General features: G+C 42.4%; 1 protein-coding gene across 1 annotated transcript; it reads left to right on the top strand.

Moving 5' to 3' along the window:
- Window positions 1–999: 999 nt before the first annotated feature.
- LOC139658466 (F-box only protein 41-like) lies at window positions 1,000–13,279 on the top strand (the record flags this gene model as incomplete). Its single annotated transcript, XM_071536600.1, has 10 exons — window positions 1,000–1,073; window positions 4,986–5,371; window positions 6,870–7,108; window positions 7,280–7,395; window positions 8,083–8,235; window positions 8,589–8,684; window positions 8,792–8,910; window positions 10,856–11,014; window positions 11,727–11,842; window positions 13,146–13,279. Coding segments are annotated over 10 exons (1,521 nt in total), but the record flags the coding sequence as incomplete, so codon positions are not given.
- Between the last annotated feature and the right edge of the window lie 4,489 nt (window positions 13,280–17,768).

Here is a 17,768-nt window from a genome sequence, read left to right as displayed (position 1 = left end):
CTGTATGAAAGAGTGACTAGGAGGATTTTGCTTTCAGGCGATAGAAAGAATGTGACTCACATTGCACGCCCACACCCAGATACACTTCCTTAATTTTCAGCTATTAACTGCCTCTGGTCTTTAGAGCTCCAACCAAACATTTTAGACTATCGTAAAGATGGTGATAGTATATTACAATATGACAAACTTTTTCTGTCTGTCTCAATAGAGTGATAAAGCAACTGCTCTAGTATCACAAATGATGGATGTAGGTAATTGACTTTTCATGAAATGTTTTGATTGATTGTCTCATGCTTGTCAACTTGTCACTGCTCTCCACTCATACGGAGGATCAGCTCATATCCATGGATGGCCTGGCTTTAGGCCTGATGCTTTCACCAATCACACTTTACATGCTCATGTCGTCTGTCTGTGAGAGGGGAGATCAGTTAACCGTACAGAGATGCCACATGTATTTACTTTGTAGTCGACTTCTGTTGTTCACTTCCACCCTGATTATCTTCTGTTTGTCAAACATCTGAGTTTCTGAGAGCTCATTTGAAATATTTATAGAAAAGATTCCCAGAATAACAGCAAAACAGGCCGCTATTTGATTTACCATTTGTTTTTTTTATTTTATTTTCCCCAGCAGGCATTTGTCAAGTGGTGGTTATTCTGCTGTGCTCATTTCATTTTAGTAGCGACACTAACATACCATGACAACAATTTGATAATAAAATCTATCCCCTGTGCTTAAGGTTTCAGTGGGTTTTCTTTACTATGCTTTAGAGTATAGTAGCTGGGTACACATATTTGTTGTACAATAAATGACCATACAAAAGCATCTATGGTCCTGTGTTGTTTACCCTAAACCGTAAACTAATGATACAGCGAGAGTACGATGGGCATCACTCCCTCTTCAGGAGCTTACTGGAAATACAGAGACCTTGTATTAATAACACTTTTCTGCCCCCCTCCCCTCCTTTTTTCTCCCATCTGCATCTTTTCATCTGTCTCCAGAGAAACTCCAGCATCTCTGGGAGCACGAGGGGGATGTACCAGGTGTCAGACCGCCGCTCCTCCCCCAGCACCGGGTAAGTCAGCACACCGCTCCTATTCCACATCGAGAATATCAGATCATTGACATTGTAGATAGGATTGAAATGGAATCGACCCAGGGGAGCGCTGTGCTGTAAGTGGCTTTAGATAAGAGTATTTTCTGCAGTACAAGTACAGAGACCCTCACATAATTGTAGCTCACTAAACCGTCATCAAGTAAGGAGAGGAGGATTATTTGAGCTCCCAATTGCCATATTACATATAGTGCAATTAGGAATTAGTTTTCTTTGCTCATCTCCTTCAGATAATTAAAATAATAAATACAGCTGCAAGCGGCCATTAGCAGGGTCCAAGCCCATGGGGCAAATGATTTGACAGTGAGAATATAAGCTTGATTCATCATTTTGGAAAAGTGCTACATGTCAAAGATAGAACATGTCCTGCAGCTTCAGATGAAATTGTCAGTTTTGGCCTCATGGTAAAGCTATAGAGCGCAACCAAATGTGGTCTGACACGCTATTATTAATTAATAGTGTATTAATATAGGGCCTCGAGCACAGAGTCAGCTATTTAGGGAGCTGTGCAGTGTCTTGTGTTAGGACAAGTTGGCAGGGATGAACATGAGCTGACATGGGGGCTCAAACCAGTGACTTGCAGGTTACAAGATGGCCACTCTAACCACCAGCTGGCCGTCATGTCACCACTCAGTACATGATCTGAGGTCCAGTTACTAATTAGTGGCAAGGTCAGGGAAGAGTGAACACAAAGCAGAAGATCAAGACAGGGCCAACTCTGTTTCTGCATTGTGAACTCCACTTTCAGAGAAGGACTATACAAAATGTTGTGTATTTATTTATTTATCTGCCAAGAAAGCAGAATTTCTGGTTTAGCTGGTGATCTAGTGCTCCATGGAACCGACTCAACCTCTACTGGAAACAGATTTACTTCAGTAGACCAGAGCGGCAGCCCTATCTTTCGCACGCATGCATGCACACACACACACACACACACTCACACACACACAAAACCCAAAGCACACCTCATCTTTCTTATCTAGTAAGAGCTGCTGAAGTGAAACACAATGTGTCAGTTATGTGGAAATATAACAGAACCCCATGAGCCCCATAACTCTCCACCACCATCTACTGCGCACGCTGCCTGGCCTCTGGGATACAGCTTGTAAGCACAGTGGTGCAGTGACAACGCCTCACTCAAACAATGAAAAGCAGCAGCAATGCCATTGTTGACGCCTCCATGATTAGTACAGCAGGTCATATTCGGTGCTAGTTATGCTAACTGATATAGAAGACGTAGTTGCTGGCTGCTGTTTGTTCCTGAAGTTAAGCCTGCAGACAGTTTTCAGCACTACTTCTACGACTTGTCTGATTCCACTGTAGTTTGTTTCTCCCACATTTGTAGCACTTACTATTTTGAGGATGCAAGTCAAGAGCCTGTAGTCATTTCCGCCAATCAGAAGTAATATATTAACACACGAGTCGATTCCTGCTCAGCTGGCTTGCTCCAAGATAGTGACGCACCAGTGCATTATGGGCTGCTGGCCAACTTTGAACCCACTGATTTGAGACAATGAAACATAAAACCTCAAATAGGGGCAAACATACAATTTGTGCCGTAGGCTATATATTTTTTTAAATTACAGCTGATGTAATGAACTAATTTGCATTTCAACCAACAGTAGATTTGCTGTAGTATATTCGGTCTGGCTACAACTTCAACATTCCCACTTTGTTGAGGCGGCTTTGAAGACACGCCCCCTCCCTCGCCGCCTGGTTATAGCCTACTACATTTATACTGCAATACTTATGCAGTAATGTATTTATGTAGTGTGGTGAATGTTGACAAGGTGGTGTCTCTACTTGTATGTTGTTTCACACACTGACGTCTACTTTAAAAATATGAATAGATAGACTAGTATAGTATAGAATAGTGTATAGATCCCATTTTATTCTATGAGATTCTTATAGGTGCACTGAGGTAAAGATAGGCTGGCTCTCTACATAAGATGTGGCTGTAGTACTTTTAAGTGTTTTTGTGAGTGCAGGTTTCTGGATGTCTGCTTGAGATGTCAGACACATGGACATGGCATAATCTTCTGTCTAATACAACTGTCATTCCCATTTGGTGTGTGAATGTGTGTCTTTACCGTGACGTCACACAGACCACTCAGGCCTTCCCCATTGAATCATAGATGGCACCGCTCACACAGCGGCCTAACAACAACCCTCAAAGCCTTCTGTCTCTGCTTATTAATAATTGTTCATCAAGTCGGTTATGTTTGTTGTAGATGATATTTTTGCCCCTAGATGTATAAATGGTCTTCATCTTGGGTGCACAACAGTCTCACTGATTTATTGACATCGGCTTCACCAGATATTTATGCAACAATCTTCATTCTGCGTGCGTCAGTTTTGCACCAGAAAGGCTCCGTTGCTCACATTCAGTCCCACTGTGCATTACTAATCAGAAAACTGTATCACCATGCTGTAACTTTTTCAAATAATGATCTTTACCCAATTAGCTAACTCTACCGATTGATTATGCTCCACTGATTTCACCTGTGCCCTGTATAGCTTTGGCCAGCGCTACTGAGTTAAGTAGCTTTTTTTTTGTCCTCTTTTAGAATGCTGTTATAATAAACAAACAGCTTTGGTAAGTTTTGGTGGATCTGAATTCAAATTTGCAGCTCATCTGCAGGGCACTAATGGTGATGAGAGTCTGTAACTGGCAACCTACAGTGTCACAGTGTCACCCATGATACTCTTTCATTTTCATTCCCAATATGATGCATGCAGATGCTTCGTCTCTCTTCATTATGCAAAGACAAACAGGGGAAGGAACAAGGAAGAAATAGCGGAAGAAAGAGAAATGTCCTACTTTTTGAGAGGCTGGTATTTGTAACTGCTCATTATTTGTGTTGGGGGGGGAGGTTATTTTAAGTACTGTTGCAGTATGTACAAAAGCCGCCCTCATTCTACTGTAAATCCTCTGAAATGCAGCTCTTCCTCATCAGTCACACTAATTTGTAATTTGGCTCGTTTTGCTCCAGTGGTTCAGTGCGTCCCCTACTTTTGTGGCAACATTTCTTAATTTTCTCAAATTAAAGACCAACAACGTTGTTTTCCTCAGTGCACCTGTACGAATCTTATAGAATGAAATGGGGACTGAACTATATGTATATTAAAATGGAGGTTCATTTAAGAATCATATGGACATTTCACCATCACATTCACCATGTGAGAAGGTGTGTAGCTGTAGACACTGTGGGGTGAATTCACAAAAGGACTGTGACACTTTTGCCAAAATTGACCAGGAGGGGGCGCCACAAATGCATGTCTTTATGCAAATGCAATTTATGAAATATTGTCTACATACAGGACCATGCATTAATCAAAATTTTGTTTGCTTGTGATTGGTGAAAGTAGTCGTGGCCTATGCCATAGTAATCATGTATTAGAATATAACAGCTTGAAGTGCATTTGCAAAATTAGTATAAAATTTGGCCGCCTCGTCTGGTAGGACGTTGTGTACCAAATTTCATTCAACTTGGCTGGAAGGGGGCGCTGTAGTGATATTTAAAATTCTGAAAGGCCTTATCTCACACAATGCAAGTCTGAATGACACCAAACACGGTGACCAGATCGAGCAAACTTGCCACGAACAACTCCAGCATAATGATTTGGTTTGGGTTGTAGTTGTGGGCGTGGCCTATTCAATGATGGCATGTAGCTCATATTTGGCTTAAAAGTCATTAGGGCTTGAACCACAGAATTTATATTTTTTATGATGATTATTATTATTATTCATAATACAATAGGTCATGTTGTGTGGCGTACCAAAATAAAAAAAGAAAACATTCATTTAGCCATCATTCATTTTATTTTTTTGGTAGTCTTACTCATCACTCACTCCCTTCTTTTTTCCCACAGTGCATCAGGGCGCCTCAAGTCTGTCTCACAGGGCTCTGGGGGTTACGACAGCGACAGCGTAGAGATGCATCCCATGGAGGAGTGTCCCGAGGCCCAGTACTACCATGTCCAGTGCCGGCTGGGCGAGGGGGGCTACGAGCGCTCCCCCGGGGGCGGCGGCGTGTCCCGGAGCTGGGGCCTCCGCAAACAGGCCATCCAGAACTGGCAGCGGCGGCCGTACCGGAACAGCACCGAAGGGGAGGAGGGAGACGTGTCAGACGTGGGCTCCCGCACCACTGAGTCAGAAGTGGAGATGTGGGAGCAGGAGAGGAGGGCCGTGGCTGAAGTCCAGCAGTCTGCCGCCCCCTACCCTCACCACGGCAGGGCCGGATACCGCCCCAGCGCAGGTAGGGGCTCTGCGTAAACTAGTAGATCCATGAGCATGTCTGACTAAACTGCTGAGACACACGGGAGCCCAGATTCACAGACCAGCAGTATAATAGTCTGCCTTGAGATTACTCCCAGAGGAACAGTGACTGATGTGAATCTAGGTCAGGATGAGCTGCAGTTGTGGGAATGTAACAGGAGCTGTGTCACCCACAGACTGACTAAAGACCATTCTACAAATCCTGGAGTCTGGATTAGACATGAGATTATATGGAACAAATTGAGGGCAAGGGGTCCCATGTCTCCTCTGCCTGTCACAACAAACAAAATACTGCATTAACTGCTACTCCTATCACTATAGTCTTTCAGTTCTGTGTATCTGTGCGTTTGAGAGAGATAGAGAGTATTTGTATGTGTAAATGCACTCTATTTCCGTTTTATTGTCTCAGTTAAATTAAGGTCTGAGCTTTTGTGAGAGGGGGAGCCAAGTAAGAAAGCCAGTCGTGTCCACACATTTCAGATCCAACACAGATTGTACATCTCTCACTTAGTTTCCTGCCCTGCTCAACTCATTGCTGCTGCCCGCCATTTTCTCCACCTGCTGTTGGGTTCATTATAAGTGCCAGGTGTAGCATGGCAGTCCGGGAAGGAGCAAAACTGGGCCAGAGTCCTGTGACAAATTTGTCTGGACTGCTATGACTGTCCCATAAACTCAAATAGATTCTTCTCACATAATAATCAACATGTTATTGCCATTCCTATGCTCTGACGTAGCTCTCCTTATTGAGAGAGTCTCTGCCAGGTTTTATCAGATGGTATGTATCTACAAGCACACAGTTTCTCTAAGCATAAAACACAGCTTGGCTGTTCAGTTCATTTGGCAGTCTTGAGCGTAGGCGGTGTGTGTGTGTGTGTGTGTGTGTGTGTGTGTGTGTGTGTGAGAGAGAGAGAGAGAGAGACAGTGAGAGAGAGAGAGAAAGAGAAACAAACGGAGAGTGAGAGAGAGAGTATAAGCAATGGTTCATAGCCCTGTTGCTTTGAAGAGGACGCCTTCCAAGGCCAAAGATGCAATGACTCATCTAGGAGCGATCTTGCTGGGAGGAATAAGCTTGGGTTTGATTGGACACATGGTATCAGCCAATACATAGACATAAATAGAAGAAAAAGGAGAAGAAAAAAAACATTTTTATGCACTGATTCAGCATGTCAAGTTGAAAGTTGGCGCCACCATGTGACAGAATATCATTTTACCATTTCTGATATGCAATTACTTAAAAGTCTTCTTTAGAGATTTTTGACTACTATAATAAAACTGTGCAGTAAAGTATATCTCCCTCAGCATGGAATATTCTCTCTTGAATATTCTCTCTCTGAGTTAAATTAATTCACTCATTTTTGAATTGTGCTTCTACAAGAGGCTCATAGTAGTCAGGTGGCGAGCCTTTCTGCAGATTAACAAAAAAAGCATTTGATTGCGCAGCAGTTAAAAAGACAAACCGTTGCTTCCCCTTCCCACAGGTCGGTCTGAAGGCGTCTACAGTAAGCCGTGCCGCCACGAGAAGAGCCCGTCTAAATCCAACGAGGTGATCAGCCCTGAGATCCTGAAGATGCGCGCGGCCCTCTTCTGTATCTTCACCTACCTGGACACCAAAACCTTGCTGCGGGCCGCTGAGATCTGCCGCGACTGGAAGTTTGTGGCGCGTCACCCAGCTGTGTGGACCAGAGTGCTGCTGGAGAACGCTCGCATTTCTTCCAAGGTGAACACTGCAACGCTGTACGCAGTCACTCGTTTGTAATCGCAGGAGACTGCAGGAGAGCACTTCCACAGCTGTTTCAGAGCCTGTCAAGGCAGGTTTACCCTTACCCTTTTTGTTGCTTTTTGCAGTATATACTATTTATATTCAGTCATCCTTGTGTCTCTTTCTCAGTTCCTGGGCACACTGTCTCAGTGGTGCACTCAGACGCACTCGCTCATCCTGCAAAACCTCAAACCACGACAGAGGGGCAAGAAGGAAACGAAGGAGGAGTACCTCAAAAGCACACGGTGAGACACACACACACAGTAGGAACAGAAGTGCAGGCACAGGTAGGGATGTTGTAGCCATACGTGTCTCTTTAAACGTACAGTCACCTTGGAATATTTTATTATTACAACGTGTATAGTTTTGGCATTGGGAATCACGTTGCATTGTGCTGATTGATTGATGAGAGGATGCCAACATGGGGTGATATGATTAAATATTGAATAATTTTGAAGTTGAGATAACCATTTAATACTGCACTGATATCCAGTGACATAGGTTCAGGTGTTTTTGTGTGAAAGAGAGAGAGAAAGACAAGATGGACAGACACATTTTCTTTCTAGAACGAGGTAGAGCTGCAGGGCCACACTACTTTCTCACCCTCAACTACCTCCCACTGCCATCTTATTCTCTCTCATCTGTATGTATGTGTGTGTCTGTGTGTGCATGTGTGTGTGTTTGTGCATGTGAGTTTATTTCTCATTTCAGTATTTTCAGACTACACTGTACTCTCAGACTACCCTCTCTGTAAAAAATGGCATCTATTCTTCTGTTCCATTATGGGTTTCACAATTTCTGCAGACTATAGTACAGCTCAAGGACAGACATAGACATTCTGTTATGTGCCATAAATGGTTGAAGTACCTTGCTCAAGGAAAGAGAATTACCACCCCTGCTCTGTCTGTCGCTCTTTTACCGCTCCATCTCAGTGGCTGTCTGGAGGAGGGTCTGGAGGCCATACTGAAAGCCACGGGAAGCAACCTGCTGATCTTGAAAGTGTCTCACTGCCCCAACCTGCTGACAGACCGCTCCCTCTGGCTGGCCAGCTGCTACTGCCGAGCCCTGCAGGCCGTCACCTACAGGTAGACTGCAACACCAGGGTCCCTGCTCATTCATGAAGCATCTTACCTGAAGTGCTTACCTGGCACTTACCTGATAGCAGCTTCCATGCCCAACATGCAAAATCATAGTGATGTTTATGGTCATGTGATCAGGGCATGGTTTCCCCAATGCATTTTAGTCCGGCGTTCTTTTAAAGATCATTGACTTATAGTGTGAAAAAAGATTATCTTAGGACCAAGATCCTCATGGAAAGCCACACAGTGACCAGTATTACAAGCACAAGACTTTACAGTGGCTTTGCTTTAACAGCATTTAACTTTATGCTTTCGACATTTAATATAGATGTGAACTGTGTGTGTTTGTTTTGCTCCAGGAGCGCCACAGACCCAGTTGGCCAGGAGGTGATCTGGGCCCTCGGAGCAGGCTGCAGAGACATCATCTCCCTGCAAGTGGCGCCACTACATCCATGGTAAGAGACTGAGGGACATACTGCCTCTGCACCTTTTTGACTAATGAAGACCATGCTGCGTGTTTTTAGTAAATGAATGGGCATGGCCTGTATCCTGTCTCTTTCAGCCAACAGCCCGCTCGCTTCAGTAACCGATGCCTACAGACCATAGGAAGATGCTGGCCGCACCTCCGCGCCCTCGGTGTGGGTGGTGCTGGGTGTGGCATTCAGGGCCTCGCCTCACTGGGTAAATGTTGTGTATAGAATAGCGATTCACCATAGACTGTATTACATTTCAGGAGTGGCAGCTACGACATTAAACTGCATTAAACATGACACTACACTTGTATGTAATCAGATCGCTGACAAATGGTCAAATGAAATCCCATGGGTCCAGTATAAGTGACGTCATTTATCTATAGCCAGTAAATTGTTCTTTGATATTGTTTGCCACTCAGCCATTGGCCACTTGTATTTTTTTTAATTATAAGAAGGGAAATCATGTAAAGTTTCAACAAATAATTTATTTTTCCATGACATTTTCTCTTCAAAACAAGTTGTTCCATGTACTTGTCTTATTGCTATCCACACACAAGGGAACACAACATTTTTTGTCATCTATACACTGTATCATACTGTTTATTTCAGTTTAAAAGATTAAATTACTTGATATCCATCTATATTCTTTTGGAACTGCACTGCTTTTTCATTCAGGACCTCCTATACAGTGTACAGAAACAGTAAGGCCCTTCACATCTAGAATGATAACTATAAAGATAGCTATAAACTATAACGATACATTGGTGCCCAAGTATTCACACTACAGCAATATCTGTGATCAGTTCCTCTGCATACGAAGCCGTTACTGGAGTGAGTTACCGAATTCTCCTGCCCCCTTCTTTCTTACAACTTTAATTTATTTGGCTGAAGCAGTTTTATCGTTGTCTCTGCATCCAAAAATCTGAGACCCTCTGAGATCAAACCAAAAATTATAGCTCTCGTTTTGGATTTTTTCATAGTTATCGTCGTAGTGGGAACACAGGCATTCTATTTAGTTAGAATGATTTAAATATTTTTATAGTTATAGTTATCTTTATAGTTATTGTTCTAGATGTGAATGGGTCTTTAGGCCTAAGAGAGAGAAATAACATTTGTGGCTTGATGATAGAGAAGTGCTGCATGCTTATCGAGATGCAAGTGAGAATCAAAGTTGACAAAAGGAAAGAACAGATAGTGGAAAGAAAGAACAGATGAGGAGAGTTCAGTCTGTATCCTGCCTCTACCTTCATAAAAATGTCTTATGGAGCAATGTAGAGCATAACAAAACAACCAAAATTTGCTTACAAGTAGTGCCAGCTGCATTAATATTATACTTACACTTACATTGTCTCCTACCTAATTATTTGGGCGTAAAATTATGGTCCATCCTCTGTGTATTGGTCCCATGACACTTTGCTGATGAAATAGACAAAAAAATCCATAACTGATCTTGTTCTTAGTTGTATGAGAGAGGAGTGGTATCAATGATTATTTCGCTGTCTACTCATACTTCACATGCTCCATTTGAAGTCTTCTTCTACAGTGGGTAGGACTTACCTGGGGCAGATTTGGGACCTGCGACCATAAGACTCCAATTTGTCATCCTTATATTTTTTGCCATCTAATTAAACAATGCATTTTTATGGTCAATATGATAAATGCATTGTGAACAATTTCTTGGCTTTATTGCAGTTTTGGAAAAGTAAATCTAATATATATTTTTCATGGGGCGCCCCGGTGGCTCACTGAATAGAGCGCGTACCATATAAGGCTCAGTCCTTCCCGCAGCGTCCCGGGTTGGAATCCGGCCCGCGGTCATTTGCTGCATGTCCTCCCCTCTCTCTCTCTCCCATACCCTCCTGTCTCTCTCTCACACTATCGCTGTCAAATAAAGCATGAAATACCTAAAATAAATCTTAAAAAAAATATATATATATATATTTTTCATAGCAATCTGCATTTTAGACAAGATGGGTAGAGAACGTGAACGTAATTAAGCCTTTATCTCCTACTGTAGCCTTTGCTGTATATCATCTTCACCTTCTCCCCCTTTCCTCTATTCCTTCTACCTTCTACCCCCTTTGTCTTCCCCGCCTCTGCGTCTCTACTCCCCCTCCTTACACCCCTCCTCGCCTCCCTTCACCTCCCGCCAGCGAGGAACTGCATGCGTCTGCAGGTGCTGGAGCTGGACCATGTGAGCGAGATCAACCAGGAGGTGGCAGCAGAAGTTTGCAGGGAGGGCCTGAAGGGCCTGGAGATGCTGGTGCTCACCTCCACCCCTGTCACCCCCAAGGCCCTGCTGCACTTCAACAGTGAGTCTGAACACTACAGATGCTGCACAGACTACAGTAGAATGCATTCCTGTGGTGAAAACACGGGTGTTGCAGTTCTATAATGCTGTCCTTCTGACATTAGGACTGAGTTAGCATTGGTTGTACAAAACACTTCTAGCAAGTGTTCATTGAATGAATGTCAGTAGCTACAATATGCATGCAACGTTTTCTCATACAACATTTGTATGATATCTTACGAAAAGTTATGCACCTTGATTCGTACTATACCTATGCGTTGGATTTGTATGGGCAGCTGCATAACCTGCACTAAAACAACAGGCTATGGGTATAGTTAAGGTTATGGTTAAGGTTAGGCAGCTGAAACAAATTTGGTTAAGGTTTGTTTTAAGGTTAGGTGTAGACAACTAAAACTTTGGTTAAGGTAAGTTGACTAAAGCAACTTCTTTGCATGAGTCAGGAATTGAACCCAAGTCGCAGCAGTCAAAGGCAAATGTGTCCACCCACCCATCCACCACCCGACCTCCACTCTCTTACTCTCTACAATACTGTTTTAATGTTAAACTACAGCCTGTTTCAGTCACATGAGACCTGCCTCCTGTTTCACTTGATTCAATAATTATCATACAAAATTATGTATTTACTTTTCATAACTGTAAGAATGAGTTTGTTATGAGAACACCCTGATGACATCCACATTGCTGCTCCCTCAAACCTCTCTCCACCCATGTAGGCGTGTGCCGCAACCTAAAGTCCATTGTGGTTCAGATTGGCATAGAAGACTACTTTGAGGACCCAAACAGCCCCGAGGCCAGGAAGCTATTTGATGAGATGGTTAACAAGCTGCAGGTAATGCTGAGCACACACACGGTTTTCAGTTTGATAAACAGGTATTTCAACTAGATACACTGCAAAAGATAGACAAAATAAAGACAGAAAATCGTCAATATTCCAGTCTTTTTCATATTTGTACCATATCTGCAGAGTATTACAGAGTACTGGAGTACTATAGAGTAGTAAATACAGACCTTGGAACAGTTGATCCCACTAAATATGGTAATATCCACAAAGTAGTATTGAGTGAAACCTACCTACAGTAGTTCAAAGCCAAGCTTATTGCACTTTGTATTTGTTTCTACTTTGATTTTCTTGTCAACATAGATTTCTATTTCAGTTAGTGGTCCAAACACAGAGAGTCTTGGTATTTCCAGTTCCCACAAGTCTTTGGAGTTGTTACACCACTGTATACACATGACTAACCCTTACAATCATCTAGCTACCAGCTGTTCTGTGGGTAAGACGCATCTATTTTTATTACGACTACACAATGCTGAAACCACGACTCAAACCTTGAAGTCCCCTTGATGGTCGGTGGAAGCGATTGGCTGGCGCTAGCTCAGTCGAGAAGAGTCTTGCTGTGAGAGGATGTGAAACACGCTCAGGTCAGATGCCTTATAGCTGACCGCTCAGTTGAGAGAGAGAGATACAATAGCTGTGAAATCCCAGGCCTTTTATTTATGTTTTGCCTTTATGAGTCAGTTACAGTGAGTCCCTCTTGGGTGCTGCACTGTAGATGGTGGGATTGTTCACAGCAGTTAGGTAACCTCTCCAGAGCTGTAACCAAATATGATTTATTATTATCCCAGCGTCTTTTTTTAAGTCTGCTGTTGAAAGGAAGCCAGCGTTCTCCTCTTGTATTTAATCAACCCTCTTGAGGAGTGATTCTGTGGAGGTGAAGCTGATGTATCTATAACCTGCACCTCATTGTTCTGCAGCGGCATGCAGTATAAGTGAGGATTGTGCTTATTTTTTTCTCTCGGCCGCTGTTATAAATCAGTTTCTTGGCACATTCTAATACTAGCACAAAATGTGGCTGTTGCTGTTACAGTCACCCCAGTAATCTGCTTCACGTTTGTATTTGATCCAATTTGGGATTTCTCAAGGCTCCATTCTCCCCGAAGAATCTAAGAAAATCCTAACATTAGACTGGTAAGTTATTCATCACAGAAATGAGGGGAAAGCTCCTGGAAGAAAAGATAGAAGACAGACAGAAGTCCACAGGGGGCAATAGAATAATTTCACATTAATATATTTATTGAAAATCCCATACGGGTCGCCGCATTCTGATATCCCTCCCTCCCTTTTCTTTCAGGCTCTGAAGAAGAGACCTGGCTTCTCCAAAATACTCCACGTGAAAGCAGACTCTCTCTGCTAACATCCTTCATGCAGCTGAAAGTCTTGGAGAGGCGCCATCTTGGCTCCAGCCACTCAAACAGACCCAGTCGCTTTGAGCCCTCTCCACGGGGCTCAATCAGTCTGCAGCACCAACAGAAACAACGTTAAGAACATGATGAACCGGCACGATGAACCGGGAAGTTGGCTACACTACCGAGGCTCAACCTGCATACTCTGTAACTACAAAACTTGCAAAAAAAAACTAATTTACTATTCCAGTAGGGGGAAATCAAAATCTCCTTCACTTTGGTTATGACAGAACACCAGTCAGGAGGAGGATACATCAAATGAAGGGCCTGTCTTTAACTTGCCAATTAGACAAAAAGAAACCCAATAGATTCTTCATTCACAGTTTTGCTTTCACCATACAAGTGGATCATGTTGTAACAGAACCAGATCCCTTTCTGTAAGCGCCTGGAGCTAAGTCATGATGCAGAATTCATGTGTCTGCATCTATATGTACAACCTGTACCTGAAACTTACCTTAGACACAACAACAACAAGGGGGCAGGAGCAACAGCAAATATATTCACCACCGACAAGGACATTCAACTGTTGTGAGAATAGGAAGTTGTTTTGGATTTCTCACAGGATCTCAGATGACGTTTTTTTGTCAAAGGGCAGGAATTTTGAGCCAGTATATTTAGAGGCTTTATGTTTGTGTGTGTGTGTGTGTGTGTGTGTGTGTGTGTGTGTGTGTGTGTGTGTGTGTGCGTGTGTGCGTGTGTGCGTGCGTGCGTGCGTGCGTGCGTGCGTGCGTGCGTGCGTTCATGTGTGTGTGTGTGTGCGTGCGTGCGTGCGTGCGTGCGTGCGTGCGTGCGTGCGTTCATGTGTGTGTGTGTGTGTGTATGTGTAAACAAACGGCCAAGGACAGGATAGATGGTTTTCATCCCACCTGCCCTGCACTCTGTCGGACTCACCTCCTGTACGGACCACTTTCAGAAAGAGAAACACATATTGCTTCCACCCAGATCAGAAAGGTACTGTGCCAGCTCCAAGCGCGGTGGAGAGAGCGAGGACAACCTTCCTGCACCACACGGACGGTCTTTATCGACCGTCTTCTCGTCACTGCGCGGCGCGGTTGTCATGGCAGCGATGCATTTTACCTCTTCCGCCATCCTCTGCTCCCCATGCGAACGGGATCGTTAGGTTACGGGATCAGGATCAGTTCGGTGCAGGCCTACGTCTCACATCCCCGGACTCAGTGTTTGATTCTCTTCCTTGTTTTTTTTTTCTTTCTATCACGGCCGTATCTCCGGGCCGGAACACAACGCAGTGTCTGATGTTGTTCTTCAACAAGGCTGCAAGTTTATTCATAATGCATTTCTCTGGAAACTGGTGCCATTTGTAACAGTATACGTTTGTCCTCATTCCACTGAGTGTTTTCTCCAATGTGCCATTAACGGGAAAAGAGGGACCATGTAAGGCAGATGTTTAACTCTTCAAATCACAAGCAACTAGCTCCAGGTCCTTTGGAGTTTGATGTGAGTGTAAGCAAATGTTACTACTAACAAAAGGTGTTGTGCTTCATATAGAACATGGTGCATATAGTTCTCCTCCGGGTATATCAAGTATGTTATGGTGTTTATATATATATATATATCTCACGTGAGTTTCATATTTTACCATACTTAACAGTGCCATGCAATGGGCTCGTCATTGGCCGAGTCCCTCGCTGTTCCTCATGCATCTCAATAATGACCAGCTGATGTTCTCTGGCTCCCTCTGCTGGTGTAGTAGGCAGTTACACAGTTGAAAGGCCTGCTGGTGTATTGGAGTCATCCAGGAGACTTGGTGATCTTTGCAGTGCGTACAGCGTTGAAGAGTAACACCTTAACTATTACACAGTACTCTAAAACCAAGGGATCAGGTCTTCAGAATCATATTTATTACCTTTCAAGCAGAGAATTTAATATGCCATAATGATTTTCTGGTCACAGTCTTAGTTTGGCATAATTGCAGAGACTGTCAAATAGTATTAGCAGCAATATTTACAGTGGAAACACTATACAGAGTGCACATTCTCCTGTGCTGCAGATAACTTACAGAGGCTCGTATTACCAATGCAGAGGCTTGCATCTCCTTTGTTTTAAAAGAAATAGTGTAGATAACATATGAAAAGGCTTGCATTTTCTCCTGAATCCCACATCAGGGTGAATATCACCAGACTCCTCCCTTGCGACAAGTTTCCAGCAGGAGCCGAACAAGTCGTTCTTTATTTCGCCTTGCATATTCACCTCATTTGTTACCAGGCAACTAGCCTCGTCTCTAAGTTTAATATACAACAAATCTGAACATTTGTGGGTGGAGTGTACAGAGCAGAGCAAGGTGACTGATTCCAAGAATGCTGAGCGGGCATCGGTCGAGTCAAGATTCATTGATGGAGAGAGCTGCTGGCTGCTGTGTTTGGTCTCTACTTCGTAATGTTTGAGGAGTTGTGTAGCTGCGTATTGTCGTACTGATGTGCTTGTTCCAAATCGATATGTGAGACACATTGTAACAGTTGTGGCTGTCCATTTTCTCCATGTTTCTTCCAGTAGTACTGCATATTATCCTGAGCTGGTACTGACTTGCTGAAAGATTTTCCGCTCAATTTCATAGAGGGAACGAGGTTTGGGGAAAGGGTGTTTTAACTTTGCTGACACAATAGAGAAAACACAATGCACTTGTTGATTTTGAGTTTTAGACAATCCTGCCTTCGCTAAGAACTATTCTGTACATAAATTGTTTGTAAAAAAAAGAAAAAAAGCAAACATTTGATGTTATATAATATTAAGGTCATAATTATGGGGATCTTCTTGATGGAAAACGTTTACAGGTCTTCATTCTGTAAGCATCTTCTCTCCAAAGTTGAATGAAAGATAAACATAGAGAATTATATTATGTATAACAGTAGTGTTGAAATTGCAGTTGTGTATTATAGATACTTTATATTAAATGTGCATCAGAGTCATATAGAGATGGAAATTATTTAAGAAGAGGATAAAGATGATAATTCAGCTATTTATTTCTATAAAAAGAGCAATGTCTATAATGTTGGCATGTTTGTGTTCAAGCATCAATCATTAAGTTGCCTTCTTAACTGTTCTGCTACTGTGGCAAGAAAATTATTAGATGTTTAAGAGCTTTGATTGCTTGCAGGTTAATACCGTTTCTCTTTATTTGATCAAGTCTGTTGTTGCACTAGTGAGAAAAAAAAAAAGATATTCCAGATGTTTATTATTAGAGTGTTGTTTTTAATGTTCAGCTATTTCTCAGTATTTGACAAAATATAATGCACTTTTTCTAGAACGCTTTTATTGGCCCATTGGTCATCAGTTTTGTCAGAAACATCAGCGGTTTCTGTCAGCGGGACGTCCCGTACGATATGAGCTGTTCACTTACATGGTCATGTTACAGGAAGAAGATTCGGGAGAACAGAACCAGTGACCCGCTATGAGTGAACAGACTATGTACATCTGAAGAAAATGTGCTTATTCCAATGCAGACCTTCTCTCTTACACCATCTCTCTCATCTCATTGGTTGGGAAGTTCATGACTGAACCTGATTCAACCGCATCCAAGTGCTTTTTTCGGTTCATTGCCAATATGACCTTATGCTCACCACCTTTCTGTTTGTTACTGTCTTAAGATTTCTGGGTATGAAAAGTGTTTTCTCAATGCCAATATGCTTTTATTTTACTTTTGCATCAGATTTTAACATCGCTCCTACACTTGCTTTATTATGAAAACGGACCTGCTGAAGTTGCTTCAGAGCACGTCGTCTCTGAAAATGGAGAATAGAGGTGCGAAGTATGCCAGAATAGTTTTGGCTTAATTCTCCATTCTCTGCCACTCCAAATGTCAACCAGATTTATTTCTTCTACCAGTTTTGAAAAAAATAAACTTCTAATTTATTTACTGTATTGATTTAGCACCTGAAGCATCACTTATCAAACTAAGGTGCTTCCTTGTTGGCACATTTATTTCATTATTTATTTATTTCAATCTAATTTTATTAATCCTTTGTTGGAGCTGCAGCAATTTCTCATACTGTGCATTTGAAAAGCAGTATCTGTTCATCAGTCTTGATGTACCTCTGTACATATTTTCTGTATGAATGATTGTACTCTGCCCATTCATCTGAATAGTATTTTACACATTACCTCAACACTTATCTGGGCAATTAAGTGTGCAGTGTTTTTGTAATTTTAATTTTTGACTGCCATTGACAGGTATGCCAATCGATTCATGAATTTCCTTCATGTTGCTACTTCGACGAAATGGGTTTTGTTGCTGAAAAACTTTTCCAATAGAGGATCAGCATTCTAAGACGACTGCAATAGATGAAAATGTTTTATTATTCATTTTCACTCATTCCTTGTCATCAATAAAATTGCTTAAATACATTTGCATGTAGTTTCAGCTAATTTTTTTTATAATTTTGAGAGATTATGATTAGAAGCTCAAACTCCTTTCTGGAGCTCAATCAGACATTGCATCAGCTTTGTGCGATGCTGGGACGATTATTGATATCTGACCTCGCAAATCAAAAATATGA

This window comes from Centroberyx affinis, unplaced genomic scaffold (genome assembly GCF_046629955.1).
Source record: "Centroberyx affinis isolate AG114_WGS23_722 - 3 ecotype Tasmania unplaced genomic scaffold, CSIRO-AGI_Caff_v1 ptg002917l_1, whole genome shotgun sequence".
NCBI lineage: Eukaryota > Metazoa > Chordata > Actinopteri > Beryciformes > Berycidae > Centroberyx > Centroberyx affinis.
Note: the sequence above shows the minus strand (reverse complement) of the source record. Positions and strands in the feature narration are given on the sequence as shown.